Source organism: Pinus tabuliformis, chromosome Q, assembly GCF_031772625.1.
Source record: "Pinus tabuliformis cultivar Carrire ecotype Pingquan chromosome Q, CPIR1, whole genome shotgun sequence".
In the NCBI taxonomy this organism is placed as follows: domain Eukaryota; kingdom Viridiplantae; phylum Streptophyta; class Pinopsida; order Pinales; family Pinaceae; genus Pinus; species Pinus tabuliformis.
Genome location: NC_142296.1, coordinates 1,237,295,318 through 1,237,319,871, shown reverse-complemented (window position 1 = coordinate 1,237,319,871; position 24,554 = coordinate 1,237,295,318). Strand labels below are relative to the sequence as shown.

At 40.8% G+C, this 24,554-nt stretch overlaps 1 protein-coding gene across 1 annotated transcript in view; it reads right to left on the bottom strand.

Annotated features, from left to right (window-relative positions):
• Window positions 1-24,554, bottom strand: part of LOC149224285 (uncharacterized) — a 657,847-nt gene that overhangs the window by 146,573 nt on the left and 486,720 nt on the right. The window contains exons 9-10 of the mRNA XM_089388141.1: window positions 1,832-1,922; window positions 1,561-1,702 (exon numbers count right to left, since the gene is read on the bottom strand). Coding sequence (XP_089244267.1) covers window positions 1,561-1,702; window positions 1,832-1,922 — 233 coding nt within the window. The remainder of the gene's footprint in view (window positions 1-1,560; window positions 1,703-1,831; window positions 1,923-24,554) is intronic.

Here is a 24,554-nt window from a genome sequence, read left to right as displayed (position 1 = left end):
CATTGTATAACTCATCTCTCTTGCAGCACTGTCATTTTTGTAGCTTGATATTAGTTCTTAGCAAATACTTTGATTTATCATTGATCGTCGTTGTATAAAGGCATTGGTCTATAATTTTTATATCTGGTTTGCCTAATCAAGCTTAATTGAATCTATTTTAACATTACTCATATCATTAATACTTGCTTTAATTAATAACCAAATTACATTAATAACAAGTTGCCTTGCCCTAGATCTCCTAGACCTTGTTGTTCCAACTGGTTTCCTGTCATCCATCCACCTACAAGGACTACCCCCCTTCGCTTACCTAGGAGAGAGCTAGAATGGAGTGAGTAGGGATCAGAGTGATAGCCCCTACTCTAAGCGTTGTCGCTTTGGGTGTAATTTGAGCGACAACAAGGCTATCCCATCTTCTTCTTTTAGTTCTATGTGGCAGGATCAGGTACACCATAAAGTCTTGTCTAAGGTAACTCCATTGATAAATCTCTTTATCCCTTAGCTTATTTTGATTTATCTAAGTATTAATAGCTTTATGGAAAAAGTTATGATGTTCATTGTATATATCTTCCACTTTTTGCAATACTGTTTGTTTCTAAATATTTTTCAACAGATATCTGATGTATTTTTCAAAAACACAAATCAAAGTAACCAGTAAAGTTGAGTTCTTTTGTTCCTTTCATACTTCTATAAAAATCCTTCATGTGATAACGAGGTTTCCCAAAATCCCCTTCTATAGCTATGACCCTTGTCTTGTTAACGTAACTAAAATTAGCTAAAAAGTCCCATGTGTGATGCAAGATACTAGATTTCTAAATGAGATGAAAGGTACCTTCATTACGCTGTCAATTAACAATTTTTTTTCTTGGGAAAAGCCTTTGAATTGCCTCAATTCTCTCATATGGTGTTGTGTTGAAGTAACTAGTAAATGGTATGGGGTTATGGGTTCATTATCAAATTGTTCATACTAATGATATTCAACTCTTGTTTACGCTTGCATTGTAATAAGATACATACATAAGATTTTATATACCAAGCAATCGTATTTTAATTAACACTGCTAAACTATATTGAATTTTTCTTATTGCCGGTTGGCTCATTACAATATATGTTCTACACATAGAAAACAAAGCCTATAAAATCTCTCAATGATATCTTTAATAAAATGTTCCATGCCAATCATGTTTTTTGTTTCCCAAGAAGAATAAATAAAAGAAACTCACAAGAAACCCAATTGTTCAACTAATATGATCATTTGGTAAGACTTTGCGCTAAACAAACTCATAAAACTAATATATATAAGTTATAAGCCTAGTCAATACAACCTTACCTAGCAGGAGGTGATGTGGAAAAGTTAATACAGGTTGGTTCCATCTATAACTTTCTACCCACCATATAATGCCTTTTTTACTCACAATTGACTATGTTAATGACTTTTATACGCTCAATGCTGACTTGGTAACACAAACGTCATAAAAAAAAATGTGCACAAGTTGATGTAAACATAACCAATGAGTTGCAAGTCCAAATCATCATTTTTAGGTTGAAGTTGTGATTCCAAACCTGAATATATGTTAACAGAACCTTCTTTCATATAGTCACCAAGAACACCCGGTACCCAACCATAGAGATTATAAATACCGGGACAGACATTTTCTATAGAGAAAAGCCCATTCTCATCAGCTTGACTCCAAAATTGGTAGCCCTGTTGACACAAAATATAAGTCCAATCCATATACATATTTTACTTAGAATCAGATTTACAAAAAGAATGAATTGACGAAAACAAGGGAATCATCACAGAAAATAATAAATGTTATGATTAAGTATATACCTTACTCTCTTTTTGCCAAGATCCTTTTTCCCCCGGTGTGGACAATCCCAAAAAGGCAAGACGAGCTGGGTGAACATGCTCAACAGCATATCTGAGCATAGAATTGAGTTAATTATTTTATATGATTTTAAAGAAATAAAATGGCAAGGTATTATTTATGCGAGCAATTAAAGAGGAGGATTGAAAATCAGGCATTGTACAATTCCTTTAAGTGATTTAATATATATATATATATATTCAAATGAATGGGGTATCCATTTGAGTGAAACAAACCAAGATTTTTTTATTGGAAATTTGAAACTTATGATAGGTCCCAATGAATATTAGTGCTTTTGGTCTTGATGTTTAAAATTGTTTGGATAGAAAACCTGTGTGTTGAGTGTGGAGTGAAGTGTGAACACAAAAGAATGAATGCCATGGATCTCATTTCCTATAATAGGTCCTTGGGATGCAATGTTATGGACTTTAAAATTTAAAACAGACATTTCTCTTTAACTAGCACCAAATTTTCTTCACTAGAGGTTTTTTATTTTTTTAGAAAATTACAATAATTTGGATTAAAATCCAAGTAGAATTGAGACACTTTCCAAGAATGTAAAAGAAAGTGCAAAAAAGGATCATTAGTTCAACATTGGATATTGTAGACATCATGAAATTAGATATAATGTTTCTAGTAAATGAGAACTTTAGTGTTTGAATTTGATGTTTGGAGATTATCTGTTGGAGATCAAACACAAGCCTTGAAGTGGAGAATTAATCAATTTCTCTGTTGGAACTTTGTTGTCCCATTGCCCATGTCCATTGCATTCTAATGTTAAGGAAAGTGTTGATTTGGGGTAGCATCGGATGTGCTCTAGCCACGAAATTTGGTGGAGACGCTGGGGCACATGAGATCTCCAATACCCAGAAAGGGTTTGGGCAGATTCTACATAGTTCAGGAGATATTAAAATAATTAATATTTTTAATGGAGTCCCTAAGTCTAAACTTAGTCTTAGGGAAAATAAAATATTAATGCGAATTAATATGAAACTGTGTTAGAATGGTCCAAAAGACATGGATCAAGCCTGATCTAATCTTATCCATTGATTAGGGACTTAATCTCGGTCGTTGATATGTCAATAGGAAAAGTATAAGAGGAGGCTTGAGGGTCACTTGGAGAACACGCCAAAGTGATCAGTCATTCTATTCTCTAGAGCAGGGTTTGCTAAGAGAGATAGAATTAGTGATCGTGAGATGCAGCTGAGGGGAATTTGACTACAGAGAGACAGAGAGGCAGAGAGGAGAGTAACTTAGAGCTAGCCAGGGCACACGCAAGGCCATGCAGAGGCAGTCGGGAGCCAATGTCACATGGTTCGGGTTCGAATTCGAATTTGATTACAATTAAGTTCGATTCGAGTTTGAATTTTTTGATGAGGTTCGTATGAGGTTCGCCATTAGGTTCGTTCATGTATATAATTTTAAAAATATATATATAATAATTAAAATTACATAAATCTTTTATATTAATTTATAATTAATATATATTTATAATTTTTATCAGATACTATATCAATAAATTTATAATTTTCCATAAATATAAGTTATATTAATTTATAATATTTAAAATAACAATACCCTAATTTCGTTAATGTAATATAATTTAAAATATATTAAAAATAATTCTTGTAAAAATATATAATTTTTAAATTATGTTAACTTTTCTTTGCACATAGTAATTTTATAATTACGATATGGTAATATTTGAACTGTTCATAGCATTATTACTTATAAATTATAAATTTAACCTTGCGTATAATTTTATACCTGTAACCTCATTTTAACATTTCAACTAAGTCTACCAAATCGGGACTTTGAAGAAAAGGTAGTAACTAATTTTTGGGGCATTTTAATTGTGAAGAATTGTGATTTCAAAAATTTAAATTCTTTACAAATTAGATAAAATATAAACCAGAAAACTTTTCAAAACCTCTCAAGCACTTAGATTATGAACGGTTGTGATTTCAACAGCCTAAATTCTCTACAACTTAAATAAAAAATAAACCAAAAGACTTTCTAAAAATCACACTTAAAAACTATTAGATTTTCCTATCGATTTTGACGAAGTGCAGTGTCTTTGTATAAATGGCGGGCGGCGAGGGAAAGTTCTACGGAAAAAAAGACTGCAGGTTGCCCTCATGCATGACGTAACGCCCGCTTTACTTTCCGTTTATCTTTTTATAATTTTAGTGGGATTTTCGGTGTGTGGGGGCCTGATCGAACTCCGCGAAGCGGTTAGCTTATGGTGTTTGGTCAGGAATCTTGGCAGCGCGCGGCATATTTATATACAGGGGCCAGGGAGTAGCGTAGTATATGATGATCATATACAACCTTCTCGAACCTAAATGAATTTTAAGATTTTTTTTGAAATTCCCCGAATTTCGGACCTCAACGTTTAGGTTCGACGAACCCTGTGACACTGCCGGGACCTACGCAGAGCCTCAGAGAGGCTAGCATTGTTGATGCAGAGGCCTAGAGGGCTGACGCAGGGCCTTCCAGGGCTGACGTAGACCCATCCGAGGTGACGCAGGGCCAGCGTGAGGCAGAGAGGGGCTGATGCAGTCTAGAGAGGCTGACACTAGGGTTTCTGGGGCAGATTGGTTCTGAGCAGCTACCGGAAGGATTATCTGGGGTTTCAGCCATGAGATTTGTCAGAAATTGAGAGGTATTACTACCAAGGAAATTCTCTGTTGGGTAGGCCAACTTCGGCACCTAGATTGTACTTTGATATTTCTTAATAAGAAAACTCTCAAATAGCTGCACTGGTTTTCCCACATTGGGTTTTTCTGGGGACATTAGTCAAAAAATAATGGTGTACCATGTCATATGGTGTGTTTGTTTCTGTTTCTTTTAGTTGTTGATCTGTAATATGTTGAGCATGCACTAGTGTTTATTTTCAGTATTTACATTGTAAATAACTTGTTAAGGAAAATAACGAGTAGGTAGGAATAAATCAGATAAAGTGCATGGAGGGTTTCTAACTAAGTAAACTTAGAAACTTCAACAGAAAGTATTTTAATTTTCATCTTAATTGTTTTTTTTTATCTTCATTTCATGTTTAAGTTAAGTGATTATTGCCATCTAGATTCTAAGTTCTACCTAGACTCTTTTCCGTGGCTTCTAATCCCGAAAGGAATCTTGATCAAGCATGGGAACATGCTATCAAGATCAATCCCATTGATAAAAATAAAGTTAAGTGCAAATATTGTTTGAAAGTTATGTTTTTGGGTATAAACATGTTGAAACACCACCTAAAATTATTCCCATACAAATATGTTGTTGTTTATGACCATTGCTTTGAAGAGGTTTGTCGCCGCAAAATCTAGCAGGCCTTGGAGAAGGGCACCCTACAAAAGTAATCTAGACCAATTGACAACAATGGGGTGATGGCCCACTATCACCATAACCAAAACTCCCAACGATTATCGACTTTCACCAATGGGAGGTGATCCAATATGTCTCTGATACAAACATTATCCAAGATATTTTCTTTGGTTGATGTTCACAAAATTGCATGAAAGAGTATGTAAAAACCATGTATGCAAATACATAAAGAAAAAACAACATAAAGGAGACCATAAAGACAACGCGCACAAATTTTGATAACAGAGTTCGTCCAGTGTGGACTACGTCTTTGTGTCCTGCTTCAATAGTGGGAAGGCCTCTTCATTCATCTCATCAAAAGAAAGGCAAGTACATGGAAAAATGTGTTATTATACCTCCAATCCTGGGAGTGACTTGAAATTTAACTCCTCAAAGCACGAAAATCATAGCACCAACAAGTCTGTCTCGTCCTCTTGAGACTTTTGACTGTAAACATGACCCACTTATGAAAGGTACATTGTTGTCTCAAACTTTGTGCCAAGCAATTAATGAAGAATGTGTGCTTCTGTAATGACCCTGAGATCCACTGCTCAAATGAAAAAATGGGCTGCACCATTGAGATCCTTGCGAAATTCTGAGTAAAATGAATATAAACTTAGCCATATTCTGACACTATAAATTTTGGGCTCCTCAAGAATCTTTAAGATCTCATATGAATTTTTTAGGAATATTCCCTTGGAATATTGTTTGAGAATATACTATAGAATATTACCACTACAGAATCTGTTTCCAGCCAGGCCTGAAACCCGCACGCCTGGTTCCGTAGAAATCATTCGACTTCCACCTATGTCCCAGTTCCATCTTGCAGGTTCCACTTGCCAATTTTTAAAAATTTGTTGATGTCGTTTAACTTTCTATGGTTTGGTTGGGGATCCAATTGGCCACCAACTAGGTGCCACATGTTGAAGTTTCTAAGTCTACCAGTTCGAAACCCTCCATGCACTTTATCTGATTTATTCCTACCTACTTGTTCTGTTACTTAACAAGTTATTTACAATGTAAATATTGAAAATAAACACTAGTGCATGCTCAACATATTACAGATCAACAACTAAAGGAAATAGAAACAATCACACCAAATGAGACCATTATTTTTGGACTAATGTCCCCGGAAAAATCCAATGTGGGAAAACCAGTGCAGCTATCTGAGGATTTTCTTATTAAGCAATATCAGAGTATAATTTGGGTGCCAAATCTGGCCTACCCAACAGAGAATTTCCTTGGCAGTAATACCTCTCAGTTTGAGACAAATTTCCCGGCTAAAACCTCGGATAATCCTTCTGGCAGCTCCTCAGCTCCAATCTGCCCTAGAAACACCAATGTTTGCCTTTCTGGACTGTGTCGGCCCCTCTCTGCCTAGCACTGGATCTGCATCACCCTGAATGGATTTGCGTCAGCCTTCTGGCCCTCTGTGTTAGCAATGTTGGCCTCTCTGAAGCTCTGCACAGCTCCCGGCTACCTCTGCGTAGCCCTGCGTGAGCCCTGGCTGCTACTGCGTCACTCTCTCTGGCTCCTACATTGATCTCCTGGCACTATCTCTACCTCTCTGTACTCAATGCCCCTTAGCTGCAACTTCGATCACTAATTCTATCTCTCTTAGCAAACCCCGCTCTAGAGAATAGAATGACTGATCACTCTGGTGTATTCTCCAAGTGACCCTCAAGCCCCCTCTTATACTTTTCTCGTTGACATATCAACGGCCGAGATTAAGTCCCTAATCAACGGCTAAGATTATATTTGAATTGATCCATGTCTTTTGGACCATTCTAACACAGTTTCATATTAATTCACATTAATATTTTAATTTCCCTAAGTTTAGACTTAGGGACTCCATTAAAAATATTAATTATTTTAATATCTCCTGAACTGTTTAGAATCTGCCCAAACCCTTTTTGGGTATTGGAGATCTCATGCGTCCCAACCTCTCCACCAATTTTCGTGGCTAGAGCACATCCGATGCTACCCCAAATCAACACCACATGGAACCATCGGATTGGGCCATGTGGCCCCATGGTATTAGCCACTCACCTTGCCCCCAAACTTATCAGAGTGTCGTCGTATTTGGAAGTTTTGCCAAATGTCGCAATTCGCCAATTTTATTTTGATGCCAAGTTTGACGATAACTTTGACTAAGTATATCTTTCACATACGAACTTAGATTGAGGTGCCATCAGCATCGTTGGAAATCTTGCAATGAGCTCTTTGTCTAGTCCTAGTTTCACTACAATCCAATGAATTTGACTTTTGGGCCATTAGGGATCCACTTGGATCATTCCTCCCCACTGAAGGACTTTTTGTCCTCCAAAAGTATAAACTGCACTGCAATCCTAATATGCATAACAAATATCTCTGACAAGCCACACTTTCTTCTCCTTCACCTTTGTACTTCGAACCTAGAAGTGATGAAGCTAACACCCGTATTAATATGGAAATTTCTAGTTGTCAATACATGTCCAACTTAAAAACATTCCCAACCAGACCATACTTTCCAAGAGTTTATAACACACTCATGGTCAAGTTTTATGACATAAACCATACCCCATGCTATCCAACTAAAAGGCCAAAATATCACCATGTTGCATTCATAAGTGATGTTATACACCTCATCACTTTTACAAACATTTTTGCAACATTTGATTTACAATGGTAGCCATACTCAACTACTTAAAAAGGCTACCAATCTCTTATCTAGCCAGGCTAATGGGCTTTCTTCTTGTAGTTGGCTTCCTTATTGAACTGCTTCATTGGTTGGTTCCTTCACAAGTGCTCTCATATGCTTCTAGTCCTTCTTTGGGTGTAGCTTTGGATGAAGCTTCCAACATGTGGATATCATATGTCCACCCCTGTTGAAATGGCTACAATGGTTTTTCTTTCTCCAGACCTACTCAACCTTCTTTCTCCGCTGATGTGGAGAGGGATCCTTATGTCGTGTCTCCTTCCCAGTCGAAATAACTGTTGTTTTGGGGTAGCATCAGATGTGCTATAGCCATGAAAATTGGTGGAGAGGCTAAAGCACATGAGATTTCCAAGAACCAGAAATGGTTTGGAAAGATTGTACCCAGTTTGGGAGATATTAAAATAATTAATATTTTTAATGGAGTTCCTAAGTTTAAACTTAGGAAAAATAAAATATTAATGGGTATTAATATAAAACTGGGTTAGAAGGTTCCAAAAGTCATGGATCATGCCAAATCTAATCTTAAACATGGATTAGAGATTTAATCTTGGTCATTGAAGGACCAACAAGAAAAGTATAAGAAAAGGCTTGAGGGTTAGCTGGAGAACACACCAGAGTGATAAGTCATTCGATTTGCTAGAGCGGGGTTGCTAAGCAAAGTCGAATCAGTGATCAGTAGCGAGGGGTAGTGAGTACTAGGTAGAGAGGCAGAGACAGTGCCAAGAGACTAGCGCAAAAGCAGAGAGTGAGAGGCAGCAGCTAGTTCAGGCCACGCAGAGCCTAGCAAAGACAACACAGAGGCCAGATGGATTGCGTCATCCATGAAAAGGCTACATGAGTGGCACAAAGGGTCCCAGAGGTTGCACAATGCCTTAGAGCGCTGACGCAGAGAGGTTTGAGGCTGACACAAAGGCCAGAAGGGCCAGTGCAGAGCTTCATAGACACTGGAGAGGGTTTCGTGGGACAGGTTTTCTGAATACCTATTTCCGAATAGAGAGGTATTGCTGCCAGTTATTTTTATCTGTCGAGTGAGCCAGTTTGGCACCCAATTGTACTCAAGGAAATACTACATAATAATATATACTTAGAATAGCTGCACCGGTTTTCCCGCATTGGGTTTTTCTGGGGACATTTGTCCAAAAATGAGGTGTCACTTGTGTGTTTGTTTTCTTTCAGTTGATGATCTATAGATGTTGTGACTGTATTGTGTTTATTTCGGTATTTAAATGTTTTAAATAACTTGTTCAGAAATTACAAGTAGAAGAAATAAACCAGCAGAATATAGATTAATTTTCTAACAGAGAGAATTAGAAAATTCAACATGGTATCAGAGCGTTATTGCAGATCATAGGAAAGCTGAAGGCATCAGCTGAGCAAAGCATTTGCAGCAGATTCAACTGTCCCGAGTGATAGAGTTGATCCTTGCAGAAAGGAGGAAGGGTTGACACAGAGGGGTTGGTGCATCAGTTTGGGCCTAAGAGAGGCCAATGCAGAGGTTGAGGAGGGCAGAAACAGGCTCACGCAGAGCCATGCAAAGGCCAGGAGGACTAACGCAGCTGGCTGAGGGAGCTGTTTTGCCAGTGTTGGGATTGCACAGAGCCAAGAGACTCAATCCTTCAGTTGTTGGGGCGAAGGAAGCTGTGGGTAGTTTGCGGGAGTGAAGCTGGTGGGGTAATGTGGTCAAAACAGTACCTAACAGGGCAAAACCAAGGTAGAGGGAGTTGCTTCCAAGGTGGATTTCTAGCCAAGGAATCTGGATCAGTGTTGCAGTTGTACAAACGATCAGAGAGGGGCAACTTGACGATTGGCAGAAGGATTTCCAGGAGGGAAATCGGGACTTAGATGGAGTCCAGAAGAGAACTTCCAGACGGGAAGTAGAGAGACTCGGAGGAGTCGAACTGAGAACTTCCAGACAGGAAGTAGAGAGACTCCGCAGGAGTCGAACCAAGAACTTCCAAGAAGGAAGTAGAGAGACTCGGAGGAGTTGACAGAGAAGAGCAGAGAGATGGACGTGAATGGGCTAAGGGATCAGGGTAAGCTGGACAGAATGTCCAAATTTGTGGTCTGGAAGGCCAGGATCCTGTCCATTATAGACAGACATCGCATCAAGGGCTTCGCCTTGAGAGTAATGGCTATCCCAGTTGACCCGGTAGCTAATGAAAGGTACAAGGAGGCAATGGCCAAGGCAAAATGCATCATCCTTGATGGGGTCAAGGATTATGTGTTCCAACATATTGCCAAGACGGAGACAATAAAGGAAATGTGGGATACTTTGAAGACGTTGTACCAGCATACTTCCATGCAGAGGAAGATGCTACTTAAGAATCAGCTACGGTTATACCAGACGCAGAAGGGAGAGCAGATAGATCTCTTCCTTGGTCAATTGAAGGAGATCCGAGACCAACTGACTTCCATTGGGGCCATGTTGGATCACGAGTTGATGGTAAGAACTGCGCTAAATGCAGTCTCCGAGGAGTGGGAGACATTTGTCCAGAGCATACTGGGCAGGGCGAATCTTCCAGATTGGGAAGAATTGTGGGCGGATCTTCGTCAAGAAGAGATCAGATGGCTGACCAAGACGGGAAGTAGCAGCAAAGGAGTCTGGATCAAGAAGGAAGAGGAAGAGGATGCAACTCTGGCATCTGCGGGAAAGCAGGAGAAGAGGAAGAAGAAGGACCTCTCCAAGGTCAAGTGCTTCCACTGTGGGGAACTGGGTCATTATGCGAACCAGTGTCCGAGGAAGAAGAACAAGAGAGAGGCGTCTGACTCTAAGGCAGCGCCAGCGAAGGTGGAGAAAGAAGTTGAGGAGGATGGCAATTATGCCATGAGTGCTCATGTGCCACTAGAGAAGAAGTGGGGAGACATCGAGCTATAGTCAGGAGGACTATAGGCGATGAGGGGCAGGATCCTTGAAGTACCCAACCTCTTAGATTATACCTTGCTACAGGAGCCCTGAAGAAAGAGTAGCAGCACTGGCGGATGTCGATAGAGATGGATGCGGATGAAGTAGTAGAGAGTGATACAGTGCAGGAGTCCCCGGGCAGCGTGAGGCTAGCAGGCTGCAATAATGCGAGAGGCACGGAGAGTGTTGCACCAATACAGGATGACACAGAGAGGTGTGTAAAGGTGCGAGATGTAGGGAGTTGTTGCAGCAGTGCGAGGTCAGTAGAGGGAGCACTTGTTAGTGGCAGAGAGAGCTTTAGCATTGGGAGTGTTTCTAGCATAACAGGGATGTTAGTAGTTGGGTGGATCAATTACTTACTTCTTAGTAACTGAGTTGCAGTGCAGTAGCACGATGCAGCATGGTGAGAAGGGGTTGTAGTGCAGATGCAGTGTTGGGAGAATGGACAAACAAAAACACGAATGCAGAGGGAGTTGCCGCACAAATGCAGCAGTGGTAGGGGCAGGGCCATGGGAAGCAGTACAGTATGCAATAGTGCAAAGGATGTTGGGCAGGGAGGCCTAGCATCAGCACAGGTACCAGTGCCGTATAATCAGAGTGATGCTCAATGTGGAGTAATATAAGAGTACAGTCCTCGCTAAGAGGGATTGTTGATTTTGGGTAGCATTGGATGTGATCTAGCCATGAAAATTGGTGGAGAGGCTAAAGCACATGAGATATCCAAGAACCCAGAAATAGTTTGGACAGATTGTACCCGGTTTGGGAGATATTAAAATAATTAATATTTTTAATGGAGTTCCAAAGTCTAAACTTAGGAAAAATAAAATATTAATGGATATTAATATAAAACTAGGTTAAAGGGTTCCAAAAGTCATGGATCAAGCCAAATCTAATCTTAGCCGTTGATTAGAGATTTAATCTCGGTCGTTCAAGGACCAACATGTTGATTTGGGGTAGCATCGGATGTGCTCTAGCCACGAAAATTGGTGGAAAAGCTAAGGAACATGAGATCTCCAATACCTAGAAAGGGTTTGGGCAGATTCTAAATAGTTTGGGAGATATTAAAATTTATTAATATTTTTAATGGAGTCCCTAAGTTTAGACTTAGGGAAAATAAAATATTAATGTGAATTAATATAAAACTGTGTTAGAATGGTCCAAAAGTCATGGATCAAGCCAGATCTAATCTTAGCTGTTGATTAGGGACTTAATCTTGGTCGTTGAATTGTCAACGAAAAAGTATAAGAGGAGGCTTGAGGGTCACTTGGAGAACACGCCAAGAGATCAAGATTTCGACTTTCTGGGGCTAGGTTTGCTAAGAAAATTGAGAGAGTGATCAGAGTTGCAGCTGAGGGGCAGTGAATAAAGAAGCAGAGAGGTAGAGATAGCACCGAGAGGATCAGCGCAGTAGCCGGAGAGAGGGACGCAGAAGCAGCCAAGCGTTCACGCAGAGCCAACCACGGCTCACGCAGAGGTAGCCAGGAGCTGCGCAGTGCCTCAGAGGGCCAGTGTGGGTGACGCAGAGGGCTAGAGGACTGACGCAGTGCCTCCAGAGGCTGATGCAGGCCAAGCCAGAGTGACGTTGGGCTAATGCTGGGCCAGAGAGAGGCTGGCATTGTGGTTCTGTTGGGCAGATTGGAGCTGTGGAGCTGCTAAAGTGTTTATCCGTGGTTTAAACTAGAATATCTGATTCCGAGTAGAGAGGTACTACTGCTGAGATTTTTCTTTGTTGGGTGAGCCAGATTTGGCACCCATATTGTATTCTGAAATTGCTTAATAAATCAAACCCTCAGATAGTTGCACCGATTTTCCCGCAATGGGTTTTTCCAAGGACATTAGTCCAAAAACAACGGTGTCACTTGTGTGTTTGTTTCTGTTTCCTTCAATTGATAATCTGTAATGTGTTGAGCATGCACTTATATTTATTTCCAGTATTTACATGGTAAATAACTTGTTAATTAACAAAACAAGTAGGTAGGAATAAATCAGAAAGTACATGAAGGGTTTCTAACGGGTTAGACTTAGAAATTCCAACATGGTATCAGACCGTGGTTGCAGATCACAGGAGAACTGAGGATATCAGCCGAGTAGAGCAGCAGCAGCAGAAAACAATTGTCCCGAGTGACTAAAGCTATTCCTAGCAGAGTAGCAGCAAGGAAGGGGTGACGCAGTCCCTGTGTCATCAAGATTGAGCCAGGAAGAGGCAGCGTAGAGGCTGAGGGAGGCAAAGAAAAGTTCATGCAGAGGCCAGGAGGGCTGACGCAGTTGGCTGAGGAGGTTGATTTGCTGGTGCCGGGATTGCACAGAGCCTAGGAGCTCTAACCTTCAGTTTGTTGGGGTTTAGGATGTTGTGGGTAAGTTGCAGAGTGGAGCTGGTGGGGTACTGTAGTTAGAACAGTACCTAATGGGGCAAGACCAAGGAGGAGGGAGTTTCTGCCGAGGGTTTATAACCAAGAAATCTGGATCAATGGTGCAGCAGCACTAAGGATCGGAGTGGGGGCATCTCAACATTGGCAGAAGGGTTTCCAGGAGAGAAATCGAGGCTCAGAGGGAGTCACACCGAGAACTTCCTGGAGGGAAGTAGAGGAGCAGCAAGATGGTAGTGAACGGGGTAAGAGACCAGGACAGACTGGATGGAGCCTCAAACTTCGTAGTCTGGAAGGCCAGAATCCTATCCATTCTAGACAGGAATTGTGTCAAGCACTTCGCCTTGAGGACGATAGCTATCCCAGTTGACCCAGCTGATAACGACAAGTATGAGGAGGCAATGGCGAGGGCCAAGAGCATCATCCTTGATGGGGTCAAGGACCATGTAGTACCACATATTGCCGAAAAGGAAACGACAAATGAGATGTGGGAGGCCCTAAAGAAATTGTACCAGCATACTTCTGTGCAGAGAAGGATGTTACTAGAAAATTAGTTGCGATCATACCAGATGCAGAAGGGAGAATAGATCGACCCCTTCCTCGGTTGATTGAAGGAGATCCAGGATCAGCTGACTTCCATAGGGGCCACACCGGATCAAGAATTGATGGTGAGAATAGCCCTGAATGCAGTCTCAGAGGACTGGGAGGTGTTTTTCCAGAGCATACTGGTCATGGAAACCCTTCCAGATTGGGAGGAAATGTGGGCTGCTCTTCGCCAAGAAGAGATCAGAAGGTTGAGCAAGGCAGGAAGCAACGGCAAGGGGATCAGAGTCAAGAAGGAGGAGGAGGTGGATGTTGCCCTAACATCTGAGGGAAAGCAGGAGAAACAGAAGAAGAAGGACCTCTCCAATGTCAAATGCTTCCACTGTGGGGAGCTAGGTCATTATGCAACCTAGTGTCCAAGAAAGAAGAGCAAGGGAGAGGCCTCCAAGACCAAGGCTAAGCTAGCAAGGGCAGAGAAGGAAGTGGAGATAGACGATGATAGTGCCATGAGTGCACACACACCACTTGAACAGAAGTGGGGAGACATCGAGTTGTAGTCAGATGGACTACAAGCAATGAGGGGCAAGATCCTCGAGGTACCCAGCCTCTTGGATTAGACCTTGCTATGGGAGCCCCGAAGAGGAGTAGCAGTATAGGCGATGTCAGTAGAGACGGATGCGAATGGAGCAACAGAGGGAGCTACAGTGCAGGATTCCCAGGACAGCATGAGGCAGCAGTGCGAGAAGCATGGGAGTGTTGCACCAATGTAAGATGGCACAAAGAGGTGTGCAATGGTGCAAGATGCACAGAGTTGTTACAACAGCCAAAGGTTAGAGAGGGAGCACTTGTCAGTGATAGATGGAGCTTCAGCATCAGGATTGTTTCTAGCCTGACAGAGATGTCAGAGTTGGGAGATCAGTTACTTACTTCTCAGTAATTGATTTGCAGTGCAGTAATTAGCAGTGGTAGTGCTATGGGCAGCACAATGCAACATGATGAGAGGGGTTGCAGTGCAGATGTAGCAGTGGCAGTGGCAGGGCCGTGGACAACAACACAAATGTAGAGGGAGTTGCAGTATAGATGCAACAATGGCAGTGGCAAGGCCATGGGTAGTAGTACAGGATGCAGCAGTGCAGAGGATGTTGGGCAGCAGGCCTAGCATCAGCACAGGGACTGATGCCGGATGATCAGGGTGATACTCAGTGAGGAGTATTGCTAGAGCACAGTCCTCGCTAAGAGGGAGTGTTGATTTGGGGTAGCATCGGATGTGCTCTAGCCACAAAAATTGGTGGAGAGGCTAAGGCACATGAGATATCCAATACCCAGAAAGGGTTTTGGGCAGATCCTAAATAGTTTGGGAGATATTAAAATAATTAATATTTTTAATGGAGTCCCTAAGTCTAAACTTGGGGAAAATAAAATATTAATGTGAATTAATATAAAATTGTGTTAGAATGGTCCAAAAGTCATGGATCAAGCCAGATCTAATCTTAGCCGTTAATTAGGGACTTAATCTCGGCCGTTGAATTGTCAACGAGAAAAGTATAAAAGGAGGCTTGAGGGTCACTTGGAGAACACACCAAGAGATCAAGATTTCGACTTTTTGGGGTGGGTTTGCTGAGAAAGTTGAGAGAGTGATCAAAGTTACAGCTAAGGGGTAGTGAATACAGAAGTAGAGAGGCAGAGATAGCACCAGGAGGATCAATGCAGTAGCCGAAGAGATGGACACATAAGCTGCCAAGGGTTCACGCAGAGCTAGCCAGGGCTCACACAGAGGCAGCCAGGAGTTGCGCAGTGCCTCAGAGGGCCAGCGTGGGTGATGCAAAGGGCCAAAGGACTGACGCAATGCCTCCAGAGGCTAACGCTGGCCAAGCCAGAGTGATGTTGGGCTAACGCTGGGCCAGAGAGAAGATGACGTTGGGGTTTCCTGGGGCAGATTGGAGCTGTGGAGCTGTCGGAATGTTTATCCAGGGTTTTAGCCGGAATATCTACTTCCGAGTAGAGAGGTACTACTATCGAGATTTTTCTCTGTTAGGTGAGTCGGATTTAGCACCCAGATTGTATTCAGAAATTGCTTAATAAATCAAACCCTCAGATAGTTGCACCGATTTTCCCGCATTGGGTTTTTCTAGGGACATTAGTCCAAAAACAACGGTGTCACTTGTGTGTTTGTTTATGTTTCCTTCAGTTGATGATCTGTAATGTGTTGAGCATGCACTTGCATTTATTTCCAGTATTTACATGGTAAATAACTTGTTAATTAACAGAACAATTAGGTAGGAATAAATCAGAAAGTACATGAAGGGTTTCTAACGGGTTATACTTATAAATTCCAACACAACGAGAAAAGTATAAAAAGAGGCTTGAGGGTCAATTGAAGAACACATCAGAGTGATCAGTCATTCAATTTGCTAGAGCGGCGTTGCTAAGAAAAGTCAAATCAGTGATCATCAATGAGGGGTAGTGAGTACTAGGTAGAGAGGCAGAGAGAGTGCCAAGAGACCAGCGCAGAAGTAGAGAGTGAGAGGCAGCAGCCATTTCAGGCCACATAGAGCCCAGCATAGACAGCGTAGAGGCCAGAGGGACTGCGTCATCCACGCAAAGGCTGCAGGAGTGACACAAAGGGTCCCAGAGGCTGCACAGTGCCTCAGAAGACTGACGCAGAGAGGTTTGAGGCTGACACAGGTTAGCAGGATACTGACGCAGAGGCCAGAAGGGCTAGCGCAGAGCTTCAGAGACGTTGGAGAGGGTTTCGTGGGACAGGTTTTCTGAATACCTATTTCCGAATAGAGATGTATTTTTGCCGTTATTTTTCTCTATCAGATGAGCCAGTTTGGCACCCAGTTGTACTCAAGGAAATACTGCATAATAATATACCCTCATAATAGCTGCACCGATTTTCCCGCGTTGGGTTTTTCTAGGGACATTTTTCCAAAAATAATGGTGTCACTTGTGTGTTTGTTTTCTTTCAACTGATGATCTGTAGATGTTGTGACTGTATTGTGTTTGTTTCGGTATTTAAATGCTTTAAATAACTTGCTCAGAATTTACAAGTAGAAGAAATAATTCAGCAGAATACAAATTAATTTTCTAACAGATAGACTTAGAAAATTTAACAATAACCTTCCCCAAATGGTTGCATTTGGTGCAAGTCTGGCAAGGAGAGCTTGCATTAGCTCTTCCTTTGAAATTCTCACTATCATTGGAAGGTGGTGATGTGCTCTTAGCATCTTTCACTGTCTCGGACTTGTCCCTTGAATAATATCTTGTCTCTTCCTTTCTCACATAGCCCAATCTTGCATATTGAGGTCCACCACTTGGATGGGATTCACATTGCCTTGGCCATTAACTCTTAGGCCCTTGCCTTGATATCCCATCTTCTTCATTAGATTTGAACCAATACCTATAGTGTTCCTTTCAAATGCACCAAAATCATCATCATAATGAGAACACAAAATAAAAGAACCGTTGACACTGTTTACCTCAGTTGTCAATTTTGAAGTGGGTGATGATGGTTTTGCTAAGTTTTCACTGCTCTTCAACTTTTCCCAGGCTTCTTTCAAGGCTTGTAATTGAAGCTGCAACCCCTACTTCTCCTCTTTTTCTTCTTGTAGAAGTCTTCCGAGTTCAACATTCTTTGCTTGAATGCTTTAGTTAAGCTCCTCAAGTTCTTGGAGCCATGCAGTCTTTGGTGCTCTTCTCATCTTTGGTACAACACCTGCTGCATTATTTGTCTAATCGCCTAAATCAAAACCCAAGTCAATTGGTCCATCACCTGCAATCCCAATAGTTGTAATCTTCATTTCATTGCTTGAATTAGAACCTAGGTCAATTGGTCCATCATCTGCAATCCCAAAAACTGTGACCTTCATCTTATCGTTTGAATTGGATCAAAGCTATTGTTTCACTATAGCAATAGTTTTCTTTTTCCCTTTTCCACAATACTTCATTGACTTCAATTATGGATGCAGTTTCCAACAATGCTCCTCATCATGCCCTTATTTCTCGCAAGGAGTGCAAAAGGGCTTTTCTTCCTTTTTCCTTGTTGTCGTTACCTTCTTTGCATGGTTGTCTTGTTCATACTTTCCCTTGCTTTCAAGGTGAATGGATTTCACACTAGCCACATCAAGAGTAGTGGGTTCAAATAAAAATAATAAATACCGAAGATAATTATGTAAAGAACCAATATATTTCATCAAAGTATTAGGTGAATCTAAAGGAATTCCCAATGCCAAAGCTTGCTTCCTAAATTCTTCTGTGAAACTTTGAACATCTTGACCTTTGCCTTGTTTCAAATGTTGTCATTCTATCATGGCTTTTTGTCGATATCCCAATGGATAAAATTTTCCTTTTAAAGTAGAAACAAATTCAGAGCAAGAAGAAATGAGTTTACCCAAATGTTTTATACCATTCTGAAGTTTTCTCTCCCACCATATGATAGCAGTGCCTCCCAATCAAAGACATGCTAACTAGACCTTGGCCTCATCTTCTTCAATCTATTGTATCCAACAATACACTTCAATCTGTCTGATCCAATTATTTATCTTTTTTGCATTAGATTCTCTGTTAAACATGGGCAAATCAAACTTTACATCCAACTTAAAAAAAGGTTTTTAAGAATCTTTTCTAGGTTGATTAGTAGAATGATGAGAATGAGATAATGAAGAAGAAGAACATTAACTAGAAGATGGAGATGGAGGTTTAAGAGGTTCTCCTCCATTTCATTGATTTATCGAAGGATTGTTCTCTGCTTTCTCTTCCTTTTCTTCCATCTCTGCCAATTTCTTCTCATAATATGCAAACAATTTGTCTACCTTATTTGCCATGTTGTACAAAGCTTTACAAAAAGCTTTCTCATTCTCGGTATGGGCATCATCATCTACCATTTTCCTTCTTCATGTTGCACATCCAATCTTTGGGTCAAAAGTCTTAAGTTTTCCTTCACCCTTTTTGAGTTTGGCCCTAGTTATTATTCACACTCGCAATTCACATCAGCTTAAAGACCACTCTGATACCAATCTTGATTCAGTATGCCTCTAGTACCAACATTATCCAAGATATTTCCTCCAGTTGATATTAGCAAAATTGCATGAAAGAGCATGTAAAAACCATGTATGAAAATACTTAAAAAAGAAGCAACATAAAGGAGACCATAAAGACAATGCACACAAAGTTTGATAACAGAGTTCGTCCATTGTGGACTATGTCTCCTGGCCCTACTTCAATTGTGGGGAGGCCCCTTCATTCATCTCATCAAAAGAAAGGAATATACATGGAAAAATACATCATTATACGTCCAATCCTAGGAGTGACTTGAAATTTGACTTCTCAAAACACAACAATCACAACACCAATAGGATTGTTTCATCCTCTTTAAGACTTTTGACTATAAACATGACCCACTTCTGAAAGGTGCATTGTTGTTCTCGAACTTTGTGCCAAGAAATTAATGAAGAATGCATGCTTCTACCATGACCCCTGAGATCTACTACTCAAATGAAATAATAGACTACACCATTGAGATCCTTGTCAGAAATTTTGAGTCAAATGAGTATAAACTCAACCATATTATGACATTGTCAATTTTGGTCTCCTAAAAAATCTTTAAGATGCCATATGAATCTTTTAGGAATATTACTTAAGTGTATACTATTAGTTTTTGTAGCATCGAATCTATTCTAGCATCGAAATTTGGTGGAGAGGCTAGAATACATGAGATCTGCAAAACCCATAAATCGTTTCTAGAAATTTTGCCTAGAAGTGACTTAATTAGATTATTAGTCAACTTTTAAATATTTCCTAAGTCTAAACTTAGGGAATATGACTAATTAATCAGAATTAATTAAGTCAAGGTGTGAATATTCTAGAAACTCACATGGATCGACTTCAAGCTAATCGTAGCCATCGATTAAGATCTAATCTTGGCCATTGAAGTCTCAAAAGAGGATTATAAGAAGAAGTCGATGGGGCTTAGAGAAATCACTTGAGAAGATTGATTTTATGAGAAGATCGATTTCCAGAGTAGCAGCAGTCAGTGGTCGGAGAGAGAGCTAGAGATTGAAACAATGAGAGAGGGGCAAAGACAGTGAAGCAAGAGGAAGATTTCCAGATCTAGTGAGTTCATTTGTAGAGAGGCAAGTGAGCCATGGTGAGGCTGATGCAGAGAAGTGCAATAGCCTCTAGAGGAAATTTCAAATCTACAGCGAAAAGATGAGTTTCAGTGCCAGAAGTTGGATAGAGGTTCTGAAGGCTAGGAGAGACATTTTCCCAGACAACAGTAGACCAGACGGCTTGAGGAGAAGCTGGTTCGAGTTGAATGCATAAGTGACCAGTGCCAGAAGTTGGACAGAGGTTCCGAAGGCTAGGAGAGACATTTTCCCAGACAACAATAGACCAGACGGCTTGAGGAGAAGCTGGTTCGAGTTGAATGCATAGGGTGATGTAGTAGCTGCGTAGAGCCAGTTTGGACAGCTCAATTTGAGTTGAGGTCAAAGCCCGGATTTGTCTGTGGAGTGAAGAAATTCCTCGCTAGATTTTTCTTGCCAGTTTCAGCATCTAGTTGTACTCAGATTATTTCACTCCTGCATAATAATAAAACCCTCAACTACTGCACTAGTTTTCCCAAGTTGGGTTTTTCTGGGGATATTGATCCAAAAATAACTATGTTATTTTATGTGTGTGTGTTAGTATTTCTTCCAGCATTTATTTCTTCCGCATTTTTATTTGTGTAGGTTGCAGTGTCATTGATTCAGTATTTGCTGTAGCAAACGGTAAATAAGTTGTTAAAATTAATTTTACAATTAGGAGAATTACTTCCAGTTGCTGCAATAGGATTTGGGTTTTTGAATTTTCACAGGGTACTAGAGCACAGATGTTCAACCAGAGAGCTCAATAGCGAATAAAGAAGGAGTTTTGCTATTCAGTGTGGGCAGTAGATCGAAACCCCAGAGGGCAGCGCAGTCACTTTGCCAAGAAGCCAAATTTCTTGAGGAGATTTGATTTTTCTAAGAGCGGGACAGAAAAATTCGATCTCTCTAGATCAAGGGATTCCAAAGGTAGAGGGAGAAACCCAGTATTTTCACAGAGAAGATCTCCAGCTGGACACAGTAGTTTTGCAACAGTTTTCTAGAGAAGAACTAGCGTCCGGTGGAAGAAGTGAACACACTGAGGGAAAATTTTCCTTAGGGAACTTCTAGTTTCAAGAAGTTTGATTTCCCTTGCAGATGAGCAGCAGCTGAGCAGCAGGGAAGAGGAGATTTTTGACATTGTTTGAGATGGCCACTACTGGACTGCGAGATCAGGACAGGTTGGATGGTGATTCCAACTATGTCATCTCGAAGGAAAGGATGGTCTTCCTTTTGGATGACTATGGCCTGAAGCCTTTCATAGATGCAGTGATAGTTGTCCCCACAAATGCATATTAGCTGAAGGAGTACAGAAAGGAGATGGTGCGGGCGAAGAGGTTGATCCTTGATGGTGTTCGGGATCACATTGTATCACACATAGCGGCCCAAGGAATGACTAAAGAGATGTGGGATACACTTTCCACGCTGTAACAGGGCACTTTCGAGCAATGGAAGATGTACTTAGAGGAGAAGTTGAGGTGCACCAAGATGAAGAAAGGGGAATGCATATACCCCTTCCTCACCAGGATTCATGAGGTCCGGGACCATTTTTCAGTTGTTGGGGCAGTGCCTGTCAAAGGTCAAGTGCTTCAGATGTGGCAAGCTTCGCCACTACAGTACCCAGTGTCCTCTAAGGAGGAAGGACAAAGAGGAAACGCAGGACCAGTAGGTAGCATCAACAGAGATCGATAGGTTATCCTCCAAGCTAGAGGAAGACTTCGCCATGTTTGCCGACATACCCCAGGAGTGAAATTTGGTGACTTACTGTTGTAGCCTCAGAGTGTTACAAATGGGTAGGATTCTTGAGGAGGTCCACGTCTTTAATCAATACCTTGCTACGGGGACCCACAGTTTTTATTAGCAGGATGGATTAGTGGCAGTAGATGCAGTCAGATGCCTCAGTGACAACGCCGATATTAGCAACAATGAGAGACTCATGAAAAAGATGCATCATACTGATCACATTTGATTCAGTATTTAGGATGCTTTTCAGTTGGACATGTTGCAGTAGCAACAGATGAAGAGGGAGTTGCAGTGAAGATGCAGTGTTGGCAGTAGTTTAGTAGGGCCAGCAACAACACATATCAAAGTTGCGCAGTAGTTGGTGGGCAGTGACAGCCAGACATCAGCAGCGTGATAGGAGATGATGCAGAGCAAGGTGTTGCTACAGGAGACAACTCTAGAACACATTCCTCGCTAAGAGGGAGTGTTATTTTTTGTAGCATCAGATGTTCTGGCCTTGAAATTTAGTGGAGAGGCTAGAATACATGAGATCTCCAAAACCCAGAAATCGTTTATGGAAATTCCACCCAGAAATCGGCCTTCATAAATGTACTTTTGATATTTCTATTTATAAAAGAAAAGAAATATTATTTTTGTTATATTTATCAATGAGTTTCTTGCTAATTGAAATAGTTCTAGCACATGTCAAAGTGCTATAGGTAAGTCAAAGAGTCAAAAGAAATGTTGAAGACCCTTAAGGGCATGTTACACTATATATTTGTATAAGAGTCAAAGATATCCCTCCAAGCAAAGTCACAAGTCCTCTCCAAGCAACAACATCACTTAAGAAGCAAAAACAGAGAAGAAAAGTCAAGTCAGACTACAATCCTGAAGTCGGCCTCAAGTCGGCCTAAAGGAGGGACAAAACTCTATATATAGAGGTTGTCCACTCCTCCAACAACAAGCAATCTACCTCTGAAATCAGCGAGCAAGGAAGACTGAGAAAAAGTGAAGAAAGTCGAAGTAAAAGGAGCCTCTAGTGCAGTGAAGAAGGAGAAGACAAAACCGAAGTCTAGAGGGCTGATTTAAGGGTGAATTACAATCACATGTGTGAAAAAAAGGAGGGCAGACTGCGGTTATAACAGCAACAAGATCACAGTTGCATATTCCTCTTTGTTTGGGCTAGAAAATTAGGTCTAAAAGGCCTCCTACTCAAGCAAAGAAGAGACTCTCACAAGCAAAGGAGAAAGGAGTCAAAACATAAGTGAAACCTCTCACACGTGCAAGAAACTAGGGCTGCAGTACTGTCACATCAAGTCTGCAACTACACATCAAGAAGAAGCTCGGTTGGACAAGAGAAGGAAGGTGTCTTCATAGGTGAAGGATCTCACTAAGTATCAAAGATAAGTATCTCTTCTAGAGCTCACATAAACAAGGTCTATCACCAGTTGCCGAAGGAAGAAGGAGGATGAAGTGCTGGAAGGAGGAGGACGAAGTGCCGGGAAACAAAGTGTCGGAAGAAGGAAGGACTTGACTTGTGCTTGGAGGATATTCTTGTCAAGGGTCTAGGGTTTGGCATTGATCAATAAGAATCTTCAATAAGAGAAATTTATGAAAGGGTTTTCCTCTCTAAGAGAGAGAGGTTTTTCCCTGGTAGAGAGCCAATATCTTGTGTTCTTGTTTCTTGTGTTTTGGTAGCAGTTTGATGAAGTAAACACACATACAATAATAATAAGAGAAGAAGATCAAGCTAACAAGTTAAATTGAAAAAGTGCTTCGCAATTTTTTATCAAGTATAGAAGAATCCTGCTATATCTAATTGCCCTAGATTCTTCAACATAAACTTAGGGAATATGACTAATTAATTAGAATTAATTATGTCAAGGTGTCAATATTCTAGAAACTCACACGGATCGCCTTCAATTTAATCCTAGCCATCGATTAAGATCTAATCTTGGTCATTGAAGTCTCAACAAAGGATTATAAGAAGAAGTCGATGGGTCTTGGAGAAATCACTTGAGTAGTTCGATTTCATGAGAAGATCAGTTTCCAAAGTAGCAGCAGTTAGTTATCGGAGAGAGAGCTAGAGATCAAAACAGTGAGAGAGGGGCAGAGACAGTGAAGCCAGAGGAAGATTTCCAGATCCAGTGAGTGCATTTGCAGAGAGGCTAGTGAGCCACAGTGAGACTGACGCAGAGTAGCATAGTAGCCTCTAGAGGCAATTTCAAATCTGTTGGTGAAAGATGAGTTATGGCCAGAAGCTAGACAAAGGTACCAGAGGCTAGGAGAGACATTTTCTGAGACAATAGTAGACCAGATGGCTTGAGGAGAAGCTGGTTCGAGCTGAGTGAAAAAGTGATTGCGCTAGGGTGATGCGGTAGCTGTGCAGAGCCAATTTGGACAATTGAATTTGAGATGAGGTCAAAGCTCAGATTTGCCTGTGGAGTGAGGAAATTCCTCACTAGAATTTTCTTGCCAATTTTTCTCTGTAGGATTGCTAGTTTTGTCATCCAGTTGTACTCAGATTATTTTGCTGTTGCATAATAATAAAACCCTCAGCTACTGCACTGATTTTCCCAAGTTGGGTTTTTCGGGGACATTGGCCAAAAGATAATTGTGTTATATTATGTGTGTACTAGTATTTCTTCCAACGTTTATTTCTTTTGTAGTTTTATTTGTGTAGGTTGCAATGTGATTGATTCAGTATTTGTTGTAGCAGATAGTAAATAAATTTTTAAAATTAATTTAACAATTAGGAGAATTACTTCTAATTGCTGCAATAGGATTCAGGTTTCTGAATTTTCACATATACTTAGAATATTCCTACCTCAGAATTTGTGCCTAGGCGGGCCTAGAATGACGCGCACCTAGTTACGTAGCAATCGTTAGACTTCCACTTATGTCTTGGTTTGGTCTTGCAGGTTCTGCTTGCCAATTTTTTAAAATTTGTTGATGTTGTTTGAATTT